Here is a 21,533-nt window from a genome sequence, read left to right on the forward strand (position 1 = left end):
AAGCTTGTAAATAGATGCTTCTAATCCTTAGGTTGTAATTAAAGAGATATACATATTAACTAAGTTAAACACTTAACCTCCTATGTACCTTTAATTTAGGTTATAAAAAGATGAATGAAACTTAAAAGAATTAGTGCAAAAGATTATGATATAACAACCTAAAATTTTTCAAGGTTCACAAATATTACCTTCAAGCTAGAAATTTTAAATCACGAAAATATAAGTTTTACATTCACTATCTACCTTACTTTGAATTTAATATATTAACAATAATTATGAATTAAAAGGAAACTTGCAAAATCACATAGATTCCATAATATATAATTAAGGTAAATATAATTTAATACTAAAATTGGCTAATCATAATTAAATAGTGGCTATATTTAATTTTTATTAAAATGAAAGACAATCTAGTAAAAATTATAATTAAATGATATGTGGGTTTATTCTAAAAGCATGTAACAAAAATGGGTATAAAACTAAATACCAAAAAAAAGATTGTCCAGAAGTCTGAGATGCTCTATAGAAGATAGCCAATTTAGATTCGCAGTAGATGGAAAGCGTTTAGAAAAGATATAGAGGGCTACATCTACACACACACACATATATATATATATATATATATATATAAGATTTGGGACATTAATTTTTAATATTACTGTCACGAGGATTTAACAAATGTTTTAAGGCACATACACTAGTCTTAGAAGTAACTAGATTGGACTTGCAACAGCTCTAATTGTGCCAGTAGTTTTGCCGTTGCTGATTTCAATCTGGAGTCACCCTGCTGTGCTAGATCAATGAGCACCACCTGAGCTGATTCTCCATACTTGTCCCTGTGTTCCTCAACTCCAAATATCTTCTCCAATATCCACAGTGCTTTCTCTTGAGCCTTAATGCTCCCTGATTCCAGGACTTTTATGATTGCCGGAATGCCCGACTTTTTGGCAATGTAATTGCTTCCATTTTCCCATATTTCATCTTGCATGAGAGTTGCAAGAGCACCGAGTACAGCTTCATCTGCTTCCCTCTCCTTACCTTCCAATATTTGGACCATATGAGGGATGGCACCTGCCTTAACTAAACAGAATGTGCTTTTCACCAAGCAGCGGCCTCCATGAACTTCACAAAATGCATCTGCTGAAGGAGGAACACATGACCAACGTAATGCCCTCGACTTCTTTAGAGATGATGAATTTTGCGATAACTGAGCTAGTGAAGTTGCAGCCCTGGACTTGGCAACCAGTGATCCAGTGCAGAGTGACTTCACAAGCAAGGGAATCACCCCTTGTTCTGCTGAATACAACTGTAATTTCTTATCAGAGGGATTTGTGAACCGGATATATACCCCTGTGATGTTTTCTACCAACGAGCAAGTTGGTCCTGTTGAAATTTCGGATCTTGAAGTCATAATGGATACCAAAATGGGCAACAAATTCGCTCTCTTTAACATATCTGTGACATTTTTATCACTAATGGGAAGATGGCCAAGTATGCCAACTGCAGCAGCTTTTTCACTGTCCAATGTTGAGGACAATATAATATTGATAAGAATTTTGATATAGGTCTCTCCTAGTTGGTCTGCCAACTCTTCTGGTAGATCTTTAGAGAGAGTGTAGAGTAGATTCAAGGCACTGCTGCGGATTTTAATGTTAGTTTCCATCACGAAAGGCAGGAGAAGCTGAAAAGCACCGTTTTCCTTCATTTTTCTTCTTACTTTGGATGCTCTAGCATGGGAGGCAATGCTGTTTAGGGCTTGCAAGAGGTGATTTTGTATTACCGGACTGGAAAGATTTAAGAGCGAAAGCATCTGCTGAGCCACATCTTGGTTAACCAGAATAGATTCTGATTGAGCAATCCTTGCAAGAATTGCTGACGCAGGCTCACGAAGCGTCATAAGCACAGACGTTACGGAGAATAGTAACTGCAGTAGAGATGCTACAATACCTGAACTGATCAATCGTTGGATGTTTTCTGTCAGGTTAGACAGATTCTGTAAGGCACTTAAAGCAGATAACTTGGCTTCAAGCTTCCCCGTGCTAAACATGCTGACAAGGGGTTCGATTGCACCACCTTCTCCAAGGGAAGCTCTACTTTGATCTGTGAGCTCCATCCTTGAGAGGGCCGTCGCCATCAGGATCTTACTCATATCAGAACCTGCATGCAAAGGCATGTTATGTATAGTTTATCACCTGTTCTGGAAATTCTGATACACATACTCAAATATTTGAATGCATTATTGTCCAAAAACCAACTGATCTATATCTGCTAAGACCCTTGGTTATATCATGTGCTAAATAGCTTAACTGTATGATAGCCTACCGTATTGAATCCATCAGTTCAGGTTCAACTGTCCATATTTATTCAATGCTAAAAATATAAACCCAATTGCAAGTTATAATGTAAACTGGTGGGGAATCATGATGATTGACATGACTGATGTAATGCGTAAAAAAAATAATATGTTTCCTTTCCCTATAATAAGCTGCAAATCAATTCATTTGCAGAAAGATTGCTCATTTTCCAATAGTTTGATAAATAGCTGCCATTACAGAAGTTTGGTATTAAAAGATATCAGAAAGATCATAAACAATCATGAAAGTTTGCAAACCCAAAGAAATGCAGAAGTGAGAGTTAGGAAGCTGTGACTTACCTTCTTTAAGGTACTGCACTAGTGGCTTGAAGTAGCCGGCTTCTGCCATATGAAGTGCGTTTTGGCTGTTACTAGACAATGCTTTCAACAACTTCCCTGCATGATGTGAAGCAACAGCATCATCCCCATTTAGCAAGGCAACCAACATAACAATACACCCTTGAATGCGGCCAAGACGGCGCCTCACTGACTGAAGGCTTGAAAGATCCAGCAACAGCCCCACAGCTTCTTTCCTTTCTTCTTCATCTCGTACCAAAGCCTTTACAAGCACAGACAAATGCCCAACATCTGCCATCTTCTCCTGCACACTACTTTACAAAGTAAGAGCCAATTCACATTAAAATCCCAAACTTTAAAACCAAGATTCATGTGAACAGAAGAAAGATTACCTTGTTATCAGCATTATCTGAACCAATGGTTCTCAATAACTGAATTATGCTCAACCGATTGTCTGAATTACTTGTACATAACCGATTAAACAGAATCGGAATAACGCCCTCATCATTAATCCATTCACTGCTAATGCTTTTATCACCAATTAACTCATTCAATTCCAGAAGAGCATATCTAAGTTGTTCATCATCACCATACTTCAGCTGCAAGGCAACATCCTCAACACCAAAACAAACCCTTTTCACCTCTTGTATTTCCTCCTCAATTTCCAACTCACTCACACCCCCAGAATCATAACTAGTACTTGGAAATGAACTCAGATCAAACCTGGTACTCATCAAATCCTTATGCAACACACCAATCTTGTCCTTCAAGTCTGTGGACACTTCTAGACTAGCCAACAGCACTAGGCCCAATGACCTCCCAAGATCATGAACCACTTCCTCAATTTGTCTAGTAAAAGATTTGGTCCCAGGGCTGTTCACCAAGGCCTTTGCTCGCTTAAGCTCCAATCCAAGAGACTCCACAGCTTTCTTCAATGGTGGGTGGTCCTTGAACTTAACGTTGTCCCTTAAATCATCAAGAATTGGATCAAACTTCCCAACTAGGACTTCAACTTCATCAAGCACTTCTCTTTGGGTTTCAGAACTTTGAGCTAGAGAAGCGACCTCATGAACCAGCTCTTTTAGCTCAGACACCAGCTCTGTAAACGCCAACTTCTCCATGTGTTTCATTGTAAACAAAGACACAAGCTTAAGAAACCAAGAAGAGAGAAGTATATGGTGTATTTATATATGCAAGAAACAGAGGATAGGAACAAACAAGGAAAAGAATAAGAAACTAACGGAAACTGTTGGGCATCGTATGAAATTGGAAGGCCAAACCCAAAGAGAAAGCAAACGACTTTAGACTGATAATCATTCTTAGCCGTCTTGAAGAGAAAAGAATGAAACAAGTGAAAGGAAAAGGGAAAGGAAAAAGAAGGGTTGGATTGTACTTGGGAGTTTGCCGTTTGGATAGTTGTGAAGAGGTACCAAAAGGGTCAGTGTCAGTCTGCTTTGACTTGGTCATAATTTACCATTTTTCACAAGAATAATATCTGCTTCTCCTTCTTCGTCTTCGTCTTCCATTGAAGCAGTCAAAGAATGGATACTGATTCTCTGTGTCTACAAGCTTTTGGCTTCATTCTGGGTCTGCTTTCCATTTGCTTGCTTTGCAACATTGTTATTTTAATGGATTTTCAATCTGCCGGAGATGATTATCTTAAGTGGAACTTTGAGTTGGGTTTCCTGGGTCAACTCCACATGTTTGCGTTGGTAGCTCTTTCAATGGGAAATGGATCGCTGATCCAAAAATCAAGTTGTTGAAGAATTTTGGGGACTACAAGCGAGTTAAAGGTGTTTAGTGTCTTTCATTCATTCTAGAAGGTGAGCTGCGGGAAACATTTCTCATTGCCTTTTCCATAAACAATCTTTGTTGTATTTTCTAATCTTGCAATATGCATCTTTTTTATAGCAAATCACATAAACAGATCCTTATTATAAATACACCAATCTAAATTGATTCCATGCTAATAAGGACAATTTTTACCACTTATGAGGACATTCTATTCCATATCTAGTATCTGTCTTGTGTCCTCAAGTTATTTTACTAAATTAATCTTGTTCTCATGATTATTATTTATTTATTTATAAAAGATTCATTTTATTGAAAAAATATAAATGCATTTGTTTCGTCTACTACTGCTACTGCTAGGTTCCTACTACTGCTACTGCTAGGTTCCTACTACGCTCGAACTTGGTTAACACTGCTACTACCAAAGTTTAAAAATTTACCGATATTTCCGATATATCTTCTGATATCTTTTATTATTTTTTCAAAAAATCGATATATCTTAGGAATAAATATCTTATTTTTTCCTGCATCTGTGATATTTCTCCGATAATATAAAATATCTCTAATATTTATCCGATATTTACGACATATCTGATATATCTTCGATATTTTGGAGAAATATATGAAAATTTTTACTTAATTTTTTTATCTCAACTTGAGAATGTCTCCGACTCTCGGAGAGAAGTTTTTGATTAATTAATTATCTCGATCCTTGAGGGATATCAAAAAGAAGACTAGAAGAGTAGTCCCTCAATCGGCTAATTTTTAACTTTTCGTAAAAGATATTCGTATGAGGATTGAAGATTCAAGTCTTAACTCTTAAGAGTCAAGCCATATTAATAACAAGTGCTCCTATTGACGTTGAGGGAATCCAAAATAAAGAGTAACAAAGTAGTCACATGAATGGATATTCAGAATCAGATGAAGAGTGAGCTTTCGAGTAATTTCAGTTTCAAGTGTTCTCCTCAAGGGATATAGAATTAGTAGCAGTCTTTGTCTCCTTGATGTCCCTCAAATGATATCTAGATAAAGGAGTGTTCTCCTCGAGTACTATTGGGAAAAGTAAGAAAAAATGAATCATATTATAGTCCTGGTCTCCTTGAAGTCTTCTTAAGTTTTGATTCTATCAGTTTAGGCACAAAGCACAGTGAGACCTCAAACAAAACATATGAAGTCAAACATCAATCTGGTTATTCTATTTACGATTATGGTCAGTGTGAAGAAGTATATGATCAATCATCGAGTTAGATTCCTCCTTACTATCTTTTTTTCAAAGAAACTATCGACAACTCGAAAATGATATATGATTATCATGTTAACCATTACAATTCGAACTATATGACTCATATGTCTTGGGCAGAGTATTGTAGTTTTGTTGACCAACGTGCATCTTTTGAAGCACCTAGAGCCTCATTTTGGTACTAGATAAAGTTAATAATTGTATTCTCTCAAAATTTAGACTTACAAGGAGAATTAAATGTAGCAAAATTAAGATTCATGTTTCCGATACTAACCAAATCTCTCAAAATGTAGAATTACAAGGAGAATATAAAACACCAAGCTTTGGATTCCAAGGCAACAATAAAGCTTGTAAACCATTTTCAACAATATTAAGCTACTGAGATTGTTTGGGCCTAAAATAATACTCCGGTATTATCTAGACTCTTTAGGCTCGTGGACCGTTTATTTGGGGAAAATCTATCATAGAGCAAGATTACGTGCCGTATTGGAATAGATTTCGGGGACTAATGCTGCATAGAATCTGAGTTGAATAAGGAAGGTGAATCCAAATCAACTAGGAGGTTCTCAAGACTTGATCTGCAAGAAAGAACAATTTGTGTTCTCAATATAAAGAGGTCGAATATGCAGAATAAAACACACAACGTCAAACAAACTATCGCGCAACCGCATAGTCAAATCTCCCCACGGAGTAAAAGTCCGATTAGCTTTGGCAACCAAGTCTCCCATCGGAGCGGAGCTACCCAGATGTACGCCTCGCGCTGCATGTAGCAAACAAGTCCGATTAACCTCGGCAACTAGAGTCAAGTCCTCGAGTCGCTAGCCTAGCTTCTAGCAAACACAAAAGTATGCACTAGGCAGCAATTTCCTACATCGAGAGAGTCTCGCTATCAACGATACATTATAAGCTCTGCGTTTCCCCAAGCGGTCTAAAGTAAGATCAGCCATCTACTTGAGGTGGAGTGAAAGGTACCTAGCAACTCCGGTTGTGTATAAGTCATTCTAACTTCAGCGGTTTATCATCAACTGTGGAGCAATCATTTGAGAAAAAGACAGTATGTGAGCGCAATCATCGTCAACAAAGCAAGAGTTGTACCTAACTCAAAATTATTGGCACGCCAGCAACAACAGAGAACGAAGGTTAGAACCATCTAGGGTTCAACACCAGGGCTTGCTGATTGTTCTATGAGGAGATCTTTTTCCCAGCTCGAACATTTGGCACGCCCAGTGGGACTGTTTCAAGATAGCAAGCCAGAATCCTTACTCGCGAGGATATCCCCCTTGCTCGAAACCAGAGCAGTCGCATTGTGTTCCTCACAACACAGCGACTTGCAGAGGTTTAACGGCGGTTGAGGCATTACTGAAATTTGGAGTGATGGCGACACCGGAAGATATGCAACTAGCTTTCAAGGAGTTGACAAAGGTAGTCAAGTCATTGGAGGAGTCATTTGGCGAGCGAATGACTGCGGTCGAGAGAACGTTAGATAATGTGTCGCAACTAGAGTCGACACATGGTCAACGTCTGGCTGAGACCAATGACAGATTGAAGAAGCTGGTTCTGGGTGCTAACGAGTACGCGAACAATGCTCGCTTAGAGTTTGAAGGCCAGGATGAGCGGTTCAAGCAGATCGAGGAAGCATTGGGAATCCAACGGACTGTCGCTGGGCTTTACGAGAAACAGAACCATGACAAACCTAAGGCCACCAAAAAGGCTTGGTCCAACAAGAAAAATAGTGCCGGTAACGACGACGGCGGTGAAGAGGACGAGGCTAGAGGTGATGAGGTTGACAAATCAGATGAAGAGCCTATCAAATTCGCAAGGAAGAAGAAAACGAAGGCCAAAAAGGGAAAGTTCACGTTTGGAAGTTCAAGACGGCCGAACACACCCGAGGTTGAGGCACTTCAAAGGGCATTGGCACTTCTTCAACCAGGCGGAAGACAAGAGCGTCAACACCAGTTCCGTTGTGAGCGGCGAGAGGAGCATCGAGAAGAGCCTGAGCAAGAGGTAGAAGAGGGTCAGACCCTTACCAAAGAGCAGGTTTAGAAGATGATCCAAGAGAGTGTGAGGACCATTCATGGTCATGCTACCGCGAACATATCTTATACAAGTCCATTCCCAGAATGGGTGACAACATGTCCTTGGCCTTCGGGTTATCGACCAATCAAGTTCCAGACATTCTTAGGAGAAGGTTTCGAGAATGCAGCAGAGCACATCTCGCATTTTCATAGCGATTGCGGGCCATATGCATCTGATCTAGTCTTCAAGATGAGGGATTTTGGTTCATCTCTGTCAGGACCGGCGCTATCTTGGTTCTCCAAGTTAGCGCCAAGGTCCATTTCAGATTGGTCCATGCTCGAGACAACGTTTAAAACGACTTTTGGGAGTGTTGAGCTTGAAGTGGATGTTATCAACAGCTTGGTCCAAGTTATCAACAACCAATGGAGTCGGCAGTGGAGTTCATGAAGAGGTTCAAGGTTCAGCAAGCAAAGTGCAGAACACCGCCCGCAGAACAGTATGCCATTCGCATTGCTATAAAGGGTTTGGAGACCCGTCAGAGCGCCAAACATCATGATGCGTACTTTTCTAGCATGGCGGACTTAATGAACAAGGTAGGCTCCTACCAAGTGTTCCTCAGGGAGATGGAGGACAGTGCCTCAGTTCCAAAAGGTCCACCTGTATCCTATCACCCTTGTACTTTGAAACCATGTTATGCAGTTGCATCCGGAACTAAGAGGGTTTCCACTATCTACTCGCATGTAGATCCTTTCTACACACCGTATCCATACGAAGAGCAGTGGGTCGAAGAGGTAGATGATGAAGTGGCTGTGGTAGAGATAGCCGGAAGACAAGCATTGAAGTGTAAAGCTTTGAAGATGTCCAGGGACCCTATCAAGATTTCTACAGCAGCATTCACCAAGCCCGAGTACGACTCGTATACCTACAACGCTCACAAGGCTCCAGAAATTCTGGATGAATTGTTCACGAGTGGAAGAGTGAAGCATGATACTGCAATACCTACCGCAGTGCAGATAGAAGGGAAGAAGTACTGCAAGTTCCACAACTTGTTCAATCACCACACAGCTGATTGTGTTAAGCTCAAGGATCAATTGCAGACTTGGATTAACAAAGGCATGCTTGGGGTAGACACTGAAAGAACTGCAGCTTGGGTTGATATTGATCCCTTCCCTACAGTGTCAGTGGCGGAGGTTTCACCATTGACAACACCTTTGAAGACTCGTCGCCCTTTCAAATTTGGTGAGTATACTTATGATGCTTCTTTGGCTCATGAGATCTTGGACAAGCTTATTGCTGAGGGTGAAACCATTGTGCCATGGACTGAGTTCCTGACTGTGGAAGAAGTTAAAGGTAAACGGTATTGTAAATTTCATAATGTTTGGACTCATGATACTCGTATTTGTATACAGCTCAAGGACCAGGTACAACAGTGGTTAGATGAGGGAGTGTTGTCTTTTACTTCAGATCCCGAGTCGGGTATGAAGACAGCAGCGAAAGGAATGCCCGTGGCGAAAGAGGTTGCAAGAGCCAATCAATCTGATCAGGGTAAAGAAAAAAGCGTTGTCCAGAACAAGGAACAGAATGTGGAAAAGGCAAAAACTTATGTCCTTTGCAATCGATGCAAGAAAGAGTGTTCCATAAATTGTGACAATGCTGGTAGACACGAGGAATCGCGAAGACATCGGAGGCCTCGCTCACCGACAAATCTATCCAAGAGGGAGAACCCCAAGAAAGCTAGAGTTCAGACAGACACTTATGCTCAAGTGTTGAAGAGGCCACACTCAGGTCTTGGTGGGGTCGTGAACGTTCTTGGAGGGCAGCGAGTTGGGGCGAATGTGCCGGAAACTCAAGCTTCGCGCGAGACGCTACAACGGCCATACATACCGCCTGCACCGAGGTCATTAAAATTGGATGTCTGGTATGTTCGGGAGCATGGAAGAGCTATGGAAGCTTCAAAAACTCAGAAGAGGAACGTACAGAAAAGATGGGAAAGGGCCAAGCGAATGTTAGAGGCGTATAACAGAGGAGTACTCTCTCGCAACCAGCTAGAACAACCACCTTAACTGTTGCGAGAGACAGTTGAAAAACTTAGTCTAAGGCCATACGTGCACATTCGTCGGAATAATAATCACAAGAAGGAGCCATACCCCAGGGAAAGCGTTCATAATTGAATTGAACGACCAATGTAAACTGCTCCTAAACGAAGAGTTTCAATCCATGATAGGTTGTCTTACGCATCTACTGACGGCAGGGCAACAAACTGACAACACGTACAGGGTGTTTCTATTCAGCAGAAACAATAGCAAAGTAATGTTGCACAACCTGCGTAATCTAAATGGGTGCCAAAGAGGTCTGTAAGTAAGCCAGGCCACCAGGAACCAGTTCTAGAGAAAATCAAGCCACAGTTTGAATGGAAGCTAAAGATCAAAGAGCCAGTACCAGTGGTTCCAACAGTAAAAGAACTAACACTTGTGGTTCCAGAGGTAGTGAGCTGCGGCAGGGGTTATTCCTCCAAAGGCCCATCGGGAGCAATCGCTAACGGAGTATCTCAGAAGCAAGTTTCCCTCGCGAACACCAACTGGGTCAATTTCGGACGACAATATGGAAGAACCAGGTTGTAATGAGCAGGGGTTAGAACTTTCTGATCCAGAGGACGAGCTTGAGGAAGGTTATGATGAAGAAATAACAGCTACCCCAGACTGGAACATATTTAACCTTTGTCATGAAGATAACGTCGAGGAAGGAATACCGGGGCTAAATACTGTTCCTAGTTGCAACATGGTGTTCACTTTGTCCTTGAAGTATGCTTTTCCAAGGCCGATGCCATCTCATCTATTCATCGGAGGTGAGACACATGCTGAGGAGGTGGGTACGGTCGCAGAGTTGTCATCTACAGAGGTGCCAACTGTTGATAAAGACACGAGGAAAGAGGGAGCTGCTAAATCTCACACGATGACAGAGCTCCAAAGATTCTTTATGATGTTCACAAAGCCTACAACTACCATGACTCAGCACATCAAACCCTTATACATATCAGCTCAGATGGAAGGTAAGCAAGTGAACAAAATCCTCGTCGATGGCGGTGCAGGAGTTAGCATTATTACAGTAAAGACAGTCGAAGCACTTAGTATTGCAAAGGAGAAGGTTCTCAGTAGCAATCTTAAGGTCAGGAGTTTTACTGGCAACTTAACTAAGACTTTGGGAGTGTTGATCCTCAAAATCAAGATAGGACCTTTTGAGCTGTTCCACACATTCTTCGTTACAGACTGCACCACTCCATATAGCATCATACTTGGCAGGGATTGGATACATAGAGCTTACTGCACCCCTTCTACTCTACACCAAGAAATGCTGATGTGGGATCCCGCAACTGATAAGGCAGAGCTAGTGAAAGAAGATGATCGACCATACTCAGTCGCTTCCTGCATTTTGGATGCGGAGTACTATTATGGTGACATGAGGCCTTTAGGAGTTGTTGGAATCGATACCAAGGGTCGTCCAGTTGGGGTGACTTCTACAGAATTAACGCAATGGGGTTTAGTGCAGGTAAAGCAGATATAAACAGACCTGGCTTCATCGTAAAAACAAAAAATAATCATCCATGAGTACATTACTTGCCAAAGAGCAAGAACAAGCCTATGTGTCCTTTCTCCAACGCTTATCTATTTACAGAGAGGAACATGAGGTTTGGGGGCAGTGGCGCTAGTAGAATGCATTGAGGATGATTTAACTAAGATTCAAGGAGAGGACGAGTTCATTCAACCAGTACCTGCAGCTTTGGATGACACTCCACCTAAAGTGAAAGATCCAGTGGAAAAGATTAATCTTGGGACTACAGAAGAGCCCATGGAGGTTGGAATAAGTAAACATTTGGATGAGGAACTGAGACAACGTTTGATAGAGTTGTTACAAGAGTTCCGCGATTGTTTTGCCGAGAAGTTTGAGGACATGCCGGGCTTGTCTCCAGATTTGGTTTGCCATCGTTTGCCCATAATGGAAGCGTATAAGCCGATACAACAAAGTCCACGGCGAATGAGTGCAGATACAGCAACAACAGTCAAGAAAGACGTTCAAAACATGTTTCAAGCCGGTATTATCCGACCAGCTAAATATTCTCAGTGGTTGTCAAACATAGTACCAGTGTGGAAGAAGAATGGCAAAATTCGTGTGTGTGTAGACTACAGGAATCTGAATGTTGCAACACCAAAAGATGTTTATCCCATGCTTGTGGCAGATATGTTGGTAGATGCAGTCGCAGGACACGAGCTACTGTCTTTTATGGATGACACAGCCGGTTATCACCATATTCCTGTTTATGAACCGGAAAGGCACAAAACAGCGTTTAGATGTCCAGGGTTCACTGGAGTGTTTGAGTATAACAATATGTCATTTGGTCTGACTAATGCAGGGGCTACGTACCAGCGAGCGATGAATCTAATTTTCCCTGATGTGCTGGGGGGCATTCTCGAAGTGTATATCGATGACGTGGTGGTCAAATCTAAGAAGAAAGAGGATCACATCGAGAATTTAAGGATAATGTTCCCCATGATGAGGAAACACAAGCTCAGGATGAACCCAGCTAAATGCATTTTTGGGGTTCGAGTATGAGACTTCTTGGGTTTCATAGTGCATGAAAGGGGTATTGAAGTTGTGGAGGACAAGGAAAAAGCGATCCTAGATGCTCCGGCACCTAGGAACAAGAAGGAACTTCAGAGTTTGCTTGGAAAAATAAACTTCCTTCGACGCTTTATTTCCAACTCAGCTAGCAAAACCGCAGTTTTTTCTCCTTTGCTGAAGCTTAAAGTTGAGCAAGAGTTTCAGTGGGGACCTGCGCAGTAGGCAGCTTTTGATAAAATCATGGAATACCTTACTCATCCACCTATTCTTAGACCTGCACAGCTTGGAATACCGTTAAAGCTATACATCTCAGCTTCCCCTTACTCAGTAGCAGGACTCTTAGCACAGGATGGTGATGGAGAAGGGGGTAAGAAGATTGAACATGCAGTTTACTACTTGAGCCGAACCTTGGTAGAGGCTGGAACTAGATATTCGCCAATTGAGAGGTTGTGTTTAGCTTTGTACTTTGCTGGTACCAAGCTCCGCCATTACATGCTGTCCTTCACTACAGTGGTGGTGGCACAAACTGATTTAGTGAAGTATATGCTTACCAGACCTATGCTTAGGGGTCGGATTTGCAAGTGGATCTTGGCGTTATCAGAGTTTTCTTTACAATATACACCTTTAAAGGCGCTTACAGGACATGCAGTGTCTGACTTTTTGTTGCATCATCCTATTATTGAGGATATCGAAGAGCAGAACTTGGTTGTTTCCTTTGTCCACACTCAGTCTTGGGTTCTGTATTTTGATGGCAGCATCACTGATCATTTATCAGGAACAGGTGTTGCATTGGTTAACCCTTCCAGAGTAAGACATTGTTATTCCTTTTAACTAGAATGGAAATGCACTAACAATCAAGCAGAATATGAGGCAATCATCATTGGCCTGGAACTTTTGCTTGATCTGGAAGTAACAGAGGTGGAGGTATTAGGTGATTCACTCCTAGTCATTAACCAGCTCAAGGGTGTCTACAAGTGTAACAATTTTACTTAACTCCCTTTTTGGGAGCGAGCATCGGAGTTATTAGACCAATTTTCAGAGGTGGTGCTTGATTATATTCCTAGGGAACGAAATTTTGCTGCCAATGAATTAGCACAGTTGGCTACTGGCATCCGCTTAGAAGATGGCGTTCGCGAGAGGATTCTGAAGGTTCAGAGACGCACGTTACCTTCCTTTATGGCAAGGAAAGAAGTTAACGATGAATGGTTGGTTGTTGTTATTGACGCTATTGATGTGGATTGGCGACAATCGATTATCCAGTACCTCACTGATCCTTCTACACCGATGGACAAGAGGGTTCGATATTTTGCTACTAACTACGTCCTTCGAGGCGGTGAACTATTGCGCAGGACAGAAGACGGCTTGTACCTGCGATGCATCTATGAAGCTGAGGTTAAGAGGTACTTACGAGAGATTCATTGTGGCAATTGTGGTTCTCACCAAGCTGGTCCAAAGATGAGATGGCTCATTCGTCGATATGGTTTCTATTGGCCTACCATGCTCAAGGACTGTATCAGCTTTGCACAAGGTTGCATCGAATGCCAAATGCATGGACCCGTCCAGCATGTGCCAGACGTTCCTCTGCAACCAATAATTAAACCTTGGCCGGGTCGCGGTTGGGCTTTAGACTTTATTAGGAAGATTCATCCAAATTCTTCCTTACAGCACAAGCACATTCTACTGGCGACATATTTTTTCACCAAGTGGGTAGAGGCTATACCAGTCAGGACGACATCTTCAGAGGTGATCACTGACTTTATCTTCAAATATATTCTCACCAGATATGGCATCCCAGAGTGTTTGGTAGCAGACAGGGGGGCAGGTTTCATGGCTGAGAAGACTCAGAAGTTCTTAGCTGGCTATGGGATCAAGTTTCTACATTCCAGTACTTATTATGCTCAATCGAATGGCCAAGCAGAAGCTAGCAACCGCGTGATTATGTCTATGCTCAAACGAGTTGGATGCAAATCCGCGATCTTGGCATATCGAGTTGGATCACACATTATGGGCTTATCGAACTTCCAAAAGAACTCCAACCGGTACTACACTTTATGCCTTGATATATGGACATGATGCAGTACTTCTTATTGAGATTATTGTTCAGTCGCTGAGGGTTCGTGAGCAGCACCAGTTGATTGGCGAATACTATGTCCAGGCTATGTATCAAGAACATGAAGACTTGGATTCTCGCCGGATGGAGGCTCTCGACAACCTTATGGCAGAAAAGCAAAAGATAGCACGACTATATGACAAACGCACAAGAGGACGCAGCTTTGGAGTTGGGGACTTGGTTTGGAAAGCTTGTCTGCCTTACGGTGAGCGAGTTGATGGTCGTGGTAAATGGTCTGCTAAATGGGAAGGTCCTTTTGTGATAGATCGAGTACTGGGTAAATGAGCTTATTACCTTCGCGATACTGATGGGAATGTTCACAGAAATCCTATGAATGGTCGCCATCTTAAGAAGTACTTCCCTAGTGTTTGGGAGTATGAAGATCCACCGGCAGCGGTGCAGGCCGCGTAACTGGGGTTTTGACTTAGTGTTTCCTTGGTTCTCATCCTTTCAACCAAGTAAACAGGGGGCAACACCATGGATAATCAGTACTTGCGGGTCGCGAGCGTTACTGCTGGTCGCGAGCGTTGCTACTGGTCGCGAGCCAAAAAATATTTTGTCTGGAAACTATCGAGTTTCTGAAACGTTATGAGTTTCTTAATCATGCTCCGGCATTTTTTGTAAACACATTGGACCAATACCTGTGGTCAAGAATTTTTTGTAACTTTTGTTACGCAGCAATGAAACAATACAAGTGTTTTGTGAAACAAGTTGTCTTTTATTCATATGGCTTTGTGGCCAGAAACTTTACACAAGACCTATACTATTACATATGAGCTTTAACAAGCTCTGATACCATATATGCTAGGTGGAAAGGTCTTCGCGGTTTCTCCTGTTCACCCCACCACCACGAGAAACTCGAGATTAAACTGCACCACTTGAAGACCAATTAGAACCAGCTTGGTGCCAAACATAGGTTCTAATTGGAAGATTGGCGGTAGCATGAGGGATCCAGAGATTGGAGGATATTGCACATAGGAGATGCAACAGCTCGCGTCGCGTATCAAAAGAAGTACGAAATGAGCATGAAGCACCTATTGGCTCTGGTCCTAAATTTGGCTGCCTGCATCCTGATGCCCGGCAATTAAACAATGATGAACGGGGCGCAGGAAGGGCTGCCATTTCCTCTCTCACTTGTAATCCTTCACCAGGAACAGCTCTTAATGCAGGGCAGATCCCTAGTGCTGAACTACAAAGAAGGGAAGATGTAAGGGTGTAATAAGACTCCCACCTCACATTTGAGGGTAAAATAGGACTCTCAAAAGTTGCCATAGAGGTTGCAAATCTGGGGGATGAAACTTAAGAAACCTAAGGGGTTTCGAAGGAAGAAATGGAACAGACATGGTTGGAGGCTGCAGAAGAGAGGGTTGTGTGTTCTGGCCTTAGGGTTTCGTTTTATAGCAGAAGAAACTTGGATTCAAGGGCTGAGATCAAAGATACAGATTTGGAGATCACACCCGGGATTTATTGCAGCAATAGTGGTCAAACTGAAATGATTTGTGCGTTTCCCGATATTGATTGCTCCTGTTTTCGAGAGTTTGCAGGCAAACTTGGACGGTGGCGAGTTAAGCTGGGCTCTGGCCTTGGGCCTTTACTTGGGTTTTTTGTCGGGTTAAGGAGACTCAAGTAGGGTGAGCAGACAGAGATAAACTATAATGCTTATTACTAAAATACTTTGGTGTTCAAATTACATTTTATGTCCGACAAGGGGATATCTAGGAGTAATTTTCCAGTGTCACTAGCTTTATCGCAAATCAGGTTGTTGATCCTCCTTTCCTCAGCCTCAGAAGCTGTCAGTGGCCTTTTGCGCTCCTGTACTTGGGGGGCAGCACTTCTTATCTCTTCCTCCACAGCCTTAAGCTCTTTAGCCTGCTCGGTTTCAAGCTCTACTATCTGGGCTTCTATCGCGGCTTGTTGTTGCCGCAATGCACTCAGTTGTTGTGAACGGCTGGTCTTGGCATACTGAAGCTTGGTCTTAAGTTGGGCAGGGCCTTGAGCAATGAAGTTTCTAGCATCAGCATTGTGTTGCGACAGACTCTAAGATTGGTTCCTCAAAGCTTGGCATTCTGCCATGAGGCATAAAATGGTTCTCAGTGCCTGTTCAGCCTTCTCTGCTTGGCTGGGATCAGTTGAGTGTAGTTTGAGGTAGCAAAGGGCATCTTGGACTTTAGCCAGGCGCGCTGGATCAGCTAGATCCTCAGCGGATACTTCCGCAAGTTGTGCCCGGGCCTGGACAAGTTCTTGAGACTCTAGGGGTGTCAAGGGGCTGGCGGGACCTAGCATATCATCTAGAAGGTCTTCCAGAGATGGACTAGAACGATTCTCTGATGGATCAACAACTGGTGTCGATCTAGAGGCTCCAACAGTTAGCATAATTTGCGAGCTGGAAGCGGTCGCGATTGCTACAACCTGCAGATGGTAACGAACAGTTAATAAGACAGTTAAGTATCTACAAAGGGGAAAAGAAACATATAAACCAAGAGGTGGTTAAGTGTTTTACCCCATCAGTTTGAGAAGAGGGAACATTGTTCCTTGGAAGGGGATTTGGTGCAGCATTATTGCTCGCTGAATCCGCAGTCGCGAGGGAATGCTTCACATTTTCACCTTCTCGGTGAGAGTTGGTCACACCTTCTTCATCTCCTACCTCATTCTCCAGACTTTGAGTTGAAGAGGAGTGGGAGAGTACTGCTGTTGCGTTGATTGACGTTTGTGGCTCCAAGGTTCGAGTGCTCGCCACCGTGTTGAGGGCAGTAGCTTGAATCAGTTCTCTATATGTGATCACAGCCTGTTGGATAGCAGTCGCGACTCCCATGGTAGGTGACTGAGCTTCAGTATGAGCCTGTGTTAGAGACAATGTAGTACATCATTGATTCACAGACGAACAATATAAGGTAAAGGAAATACATACTAGCAAACAACAAAGTGTTGTTTGGGGGGCAACAATGTGTTTAATTACTTACAGAAACGTCTTCCATCGCGGTTGCGGCAGCTTGGGTGATGGACAAAGGTGGTGAAGTTGGGTTCTCGTGAACCTACAAATCAAATAAGAATCAGTCAAAGTGGTTCATGAGTGAATAGCCAGTTGGAACAAATAATGTGTGCTTCTTACCTCAATTGCTGTCTCTGGGTTGCTGTTCCCAGTTACTGGCTCAGGGTTGACCTGGTCAGCTGATGCACGCGGTATTGCATCAATCGCGAGCGGGTAAAAGTGCTTGAGGAAGTTATTTTTCTCCTCTGAATCAACTAATGATCACAAACGTTGGTTAGTGGCGAAGGTTGCAACAATCTTTAGTGTTGTTAATCAAATATGGATGAAGACTTATGGGGTTGAAGTCCATAGCATCAGGATCGTCCTCTTCATTGTCAGATTGAATTATTCTCCCTCGCTTACGGCCTTGGGAGGAGGAAGCACCAGCTGTGTCCTCAAAAACCTGCAACATGAACCGGTTAGTGGTTTTTAATCAAGTTGGAATAGAACTGTGGGAGTTCTAAGAAGAGTTAGGATTTTACCCTTGAGTGAACAATTTTTGCGGCATTTGGAATTACTGTCCGCAGCAAATCCTCATCACCGGGAACCTCAGGATCTTCCTGCAAGTATCTTCTGAGCCCAGCCTGGAAGATGTATTGAAAGATGACCCACGATCGTTGCTCCCACTAGCCATAATTAATCTTTTTCCACCATTGGGGGTAAGATTTATCGACATGGAAGCAGCGAAGGATACTTCCACTTGCTATCACAGGAAATGGTGTAGGTCGCAGTTGAGACTGGTTCCCAGGATTGGCGGCAGTAGCGGCAACCATGGGGCGTCGCCATGCTGAAAACAAGTTCAGACTCTCAATGGGAGGGAATAGAACCATCTGAGCCATGCCTAGTTGCCTCGCGAAGAGATGCGGGGCATAGAGTTCCACTCCAGTGCAGGGGTGTCGGGGTAAGTCCGCCATCGAAACAGCCTGTTCAAACAGATGCCGGCTCTCCCCGTCATAGCGTCTGAGGACTAGAAAACCTCCACGGAGGGTATCAGGGTAAGTGCGGTCTAGGAGCAGCCATGCTGAGTCAAGAACAGAGGTGTCCAGGTTGTAGAAGTACTCAAAACACGCTGCATAGCGAAGAGTGAAATTGGGCTCCAAACCAACAAATGGTTCTCCCAATACTTGATTCAGACGAAAGTCCCTTGTATTTTCATTCCGCAATTGCACAAAGTAGACCTGGATCCAGAGGTCTAGAATCTAGATGGGCCCCTAGAGCTTGTGATAATCGAGAGGTTCCATAGTGAGTGAACGCATCATACGATAGAGTTCTGCCAAAACTATTTGTGCTAAGCCCACAGTGTGGCCATTGTAGAGGAGGGTCGCGAGTTACAGGTGGCGCTCAGTCATCTTCTTGGAGTTGGAGCAAAACATAAACTTTGATAGCCAAAATTCCAAGAAGGCAATTCCAGCATTGGCGGTATGGTTGCGATTAAAACTGGAAAGCCAGGAACCATACGATTGGTAAATGCCAACTGCACGGGTGGCTGTGACCGGGCATTTAACAGCAAAATAATCCTGATGTCTATAAGGCTTGGTACCAACTGGTAGACCTGAGATAGCATATATTTCTAGCAGAGATATACCCATTTGACCAAATTGAAAATCGAAGGTATTACTTGCGGAATTCCAAAAGCAAGCAACGGTCATGATGGCGCATCTGTTACCTCCACCTTGAGTAAGCTTGAAAGAAAGATCGATGCATTCCAAGATTCCTGCTGCTTCCCAGATGGATCGATCGATCAAGCGGCGACCTTCATACCATGTTCACATAGCTGTGGAAACAATGGGCCATGCTCCAACGGGGGACCCGTGATGACTTTGCAATTGCCATCCATTGAAAGTGGCCGGGGTATTCCTAAAGGTAAGCGGAGGAATTCGTGAGCGGTGGTGATAGTCGTCATTGATGTGTTCTGGGATTACGACAAGAGAGGGGCTCAGGAACGCGGTGCTATCGTCAATCACTCCAATGGTGGTGTGATTGGTGGGTTCGTTGTTTGGGTAGCTGAGAAGAAGCCTTGCACCTTCCTGGACATCATTGTGATTGGGTCTCGGTGCCATTGTTTTTGAAGATTAAGAATTTCGAAAGAAGGCTTTCTGGGTTTTCTGTTGATGGAGCAATCAGATTGGATGAATTGGTAGAGTTCGAGATCGCGATTTGTATAGAAACTCAAGGGGTTTCTGGAATTGGAACCGATTGGGTTATGGGAAGTGATGCGTCTGCTTGATTGAAACTGGTTTGAGTTTCTAAAACAGTAGGTGTTTCTCGCGAATTTCAGCTCGAAAGGTTGTAGTGGTTTGAGGTGAAGTCGCGCGTCGGTTGGCAACGGAGGAACGTAAAGCGTTTCGAATTATTAAAAAAAAAAAGATAACCGTTTGGGTTTTTCTTCTAGCCCTTTTCAATTTGGCTGGGTCTTCAATTTCAAGGCCGGGGGGGGGGGGGGGCAATGTTTGGCCCTAAAATAATACTCCGGTATTATCTAGACTCTTTAGGCTAGTGGACCTGTTATTTGGGGAAAATCTATCATAGAGCAAGAGTACCTCCAGTATGGGAATAGATTTCGGGGACTAATGCTGCATAGAATATGAGTTGAATAAGGAAGGTGAATCCAAATTAACTAGGAGGTTCTCAAGACTTGATCTGCAAGAAAGAACAATTTGTGTTCTCTATATAAAAGGGTCGAATGTGCAAAATAAAACACACAACGTCAAACAAACTATCGTGCAACCGCATAGTCAAATCTCCCCATGGAGTAAAAGTCCGATTAACTTCGGCAACCAAGTCTCCCATCGGAGCGGAGCTACCCAGATGTACGCCTCGCGCTGCATGTAGCAAACAAGTCCGATTAACCTCGGCAACTAGAGTCAAGTCCATCGAGTCGCTAGCCTAGCTTCTAGCAAACACAAAAGTCTGCACTAGTCAGCAATTTCCTATAGCGAGAGAGTCTCGCTATCAACGACACATTATAAGCTCTGCTTTTCCCCAAACGGTCTTAAGTAAGATCGGCCATCTACTTAAGGTGGAGTGAAAGGTACCTAACAACTCCGGTTGTGTATAGGTCATTCGAACTTCAGCGGTTTATCAGCAACTGCGGAGCAATCGTTTGAGAAGAAGACAATACGTGAGCGCAATCATCATCAACAAAGCAAGAGTTGTACCTAACTCAAAGGTACTGGCATGCCAGGAACAACAGAGAACGAAGGTTAGAACCATCTAGGGTTCAACACCGGTGCTTGCTGATTGTTCTCTGAGGAGATCTTTTTCCCAGCTCTAACAGAGATCATCAAATTTCAGATGAACAACGCAAACCTTGATGAAACACCGAAATCCAACAAGTTCCCAAATCCTATCCAATATCTTCAAACTTTTCCAAGAAACGTCAATCATATAGTTTGCAACGTACTATCAAATCGGAAACCGAAGTGAACCACCGTCATGGCAGTACCAGAAAATCTGACCATCTATTTAATCAACTTCTTATTTGTGAGAGAGAGAGAGAGAGAGAGAGAGAGAGAGAGAGAGAGAGAAAGAGGGGTTGAATATGCTGCTACTGATGCAATTCGATACTAGCAAGATGAAATTTCAGAGAGAGGGGTTGGAGTGCGAGCTGCTGATAAGAAACGATGGTGAAATTATGGTGCGTTTGGATGAAGAAATTATAAAATTTATAGGAGTTTATAAATGATGGCATCTTAAAATCAATCAATCTAAAATTCGCTAATTGTGAATTTTACTGTGGTTATATTTATGTGGAATTTGAAATTTTCAATAGATTAAGAAAGTTTGAACTTAATTAATTAAAAAGATTAAATATAAAAATAGTTTTTTTTTAGAAGATGATTGAACACTAGAAATGAATTTACAAATGACACCTATTTGTAAGGAATTCAAGTGGGGAATTTAAACAACGAATTCTTTCCTTTTATTTTCCAGCGAAATCTAAACTTTCCAATTTATAGTTGTGAAACTAAGGAATTATTTTTTAGAATTATTAAATCCTAATTTTTAATTAAATTATCTCTTTCTTTCTCTCATCCAAACACTGTCACTAGGGATTGAGTGAAATTGGGATGAGTATATA

General features: G+C 42.5%; 2 protein-coding genes across 2 annotated transcripts; one reads left to right on the plus strand and one right to left on the minus strand.

Moving 5' to 3' along the window:
* Positions 1-535: 535 nt before the first annotated feature.
* Positions 536-4,525, minus strand: LOC126801796 (U-box domain-containing protein 24-like). Its single transcript, XM_050529258.1, has 3 exons — positions 3,043-4,525; positions 2,654-2,954; positions 536-2,157 (listed from the first exon to the last, which is right to left on the minus strand). The coding sequence occupies exons 1-3, from the start codon at positions 3,778-3,780 to the stop codon at positions 704-706; spliced, it is 2,493 nt and encodes an 830-aa protein (XP_050385215.1). The 5' UTR covers positions 3,781-4,525; the 3' UTR covers positions 536-703.
* Positions 4,526-12,554: 8,029 nt separating this feature from the next.
* LOC126802732 (uncharacterized) lies at positions 12,555-14,709 on the plus strand. The gene is made up of 3 exons (XM_050530415.1): positions 12,555-13,121; positions 13,323-14,199; positions 14,393-14,709. The coding sequence occupies exons 1-3, from the start codon at positions 12,555-12,557 to the stop codon at positions 14,707-14,709; spliced, it is 1,761 nt and encodes a 586-aa protein (XP_050386372.1).
* The last annotated feature ends 6,824 nt before the right edge of the window (positions 14,710-21,533 follow it).

The sequence above is a fragment of the Argentina anserina genome, chromosome 7 (assembly GCF_933775445.1).
Source record: "Argentina anserina chromosome 7, drPotAnse1.1, whole genome shotgun sequence".
NCBI classification, from domain to species: Eukaryota; Viridiplantae; Streptophyta; class Magnoliopsida; order Rosales; family Rosaceae; genus Argentina; species Argentina anserina.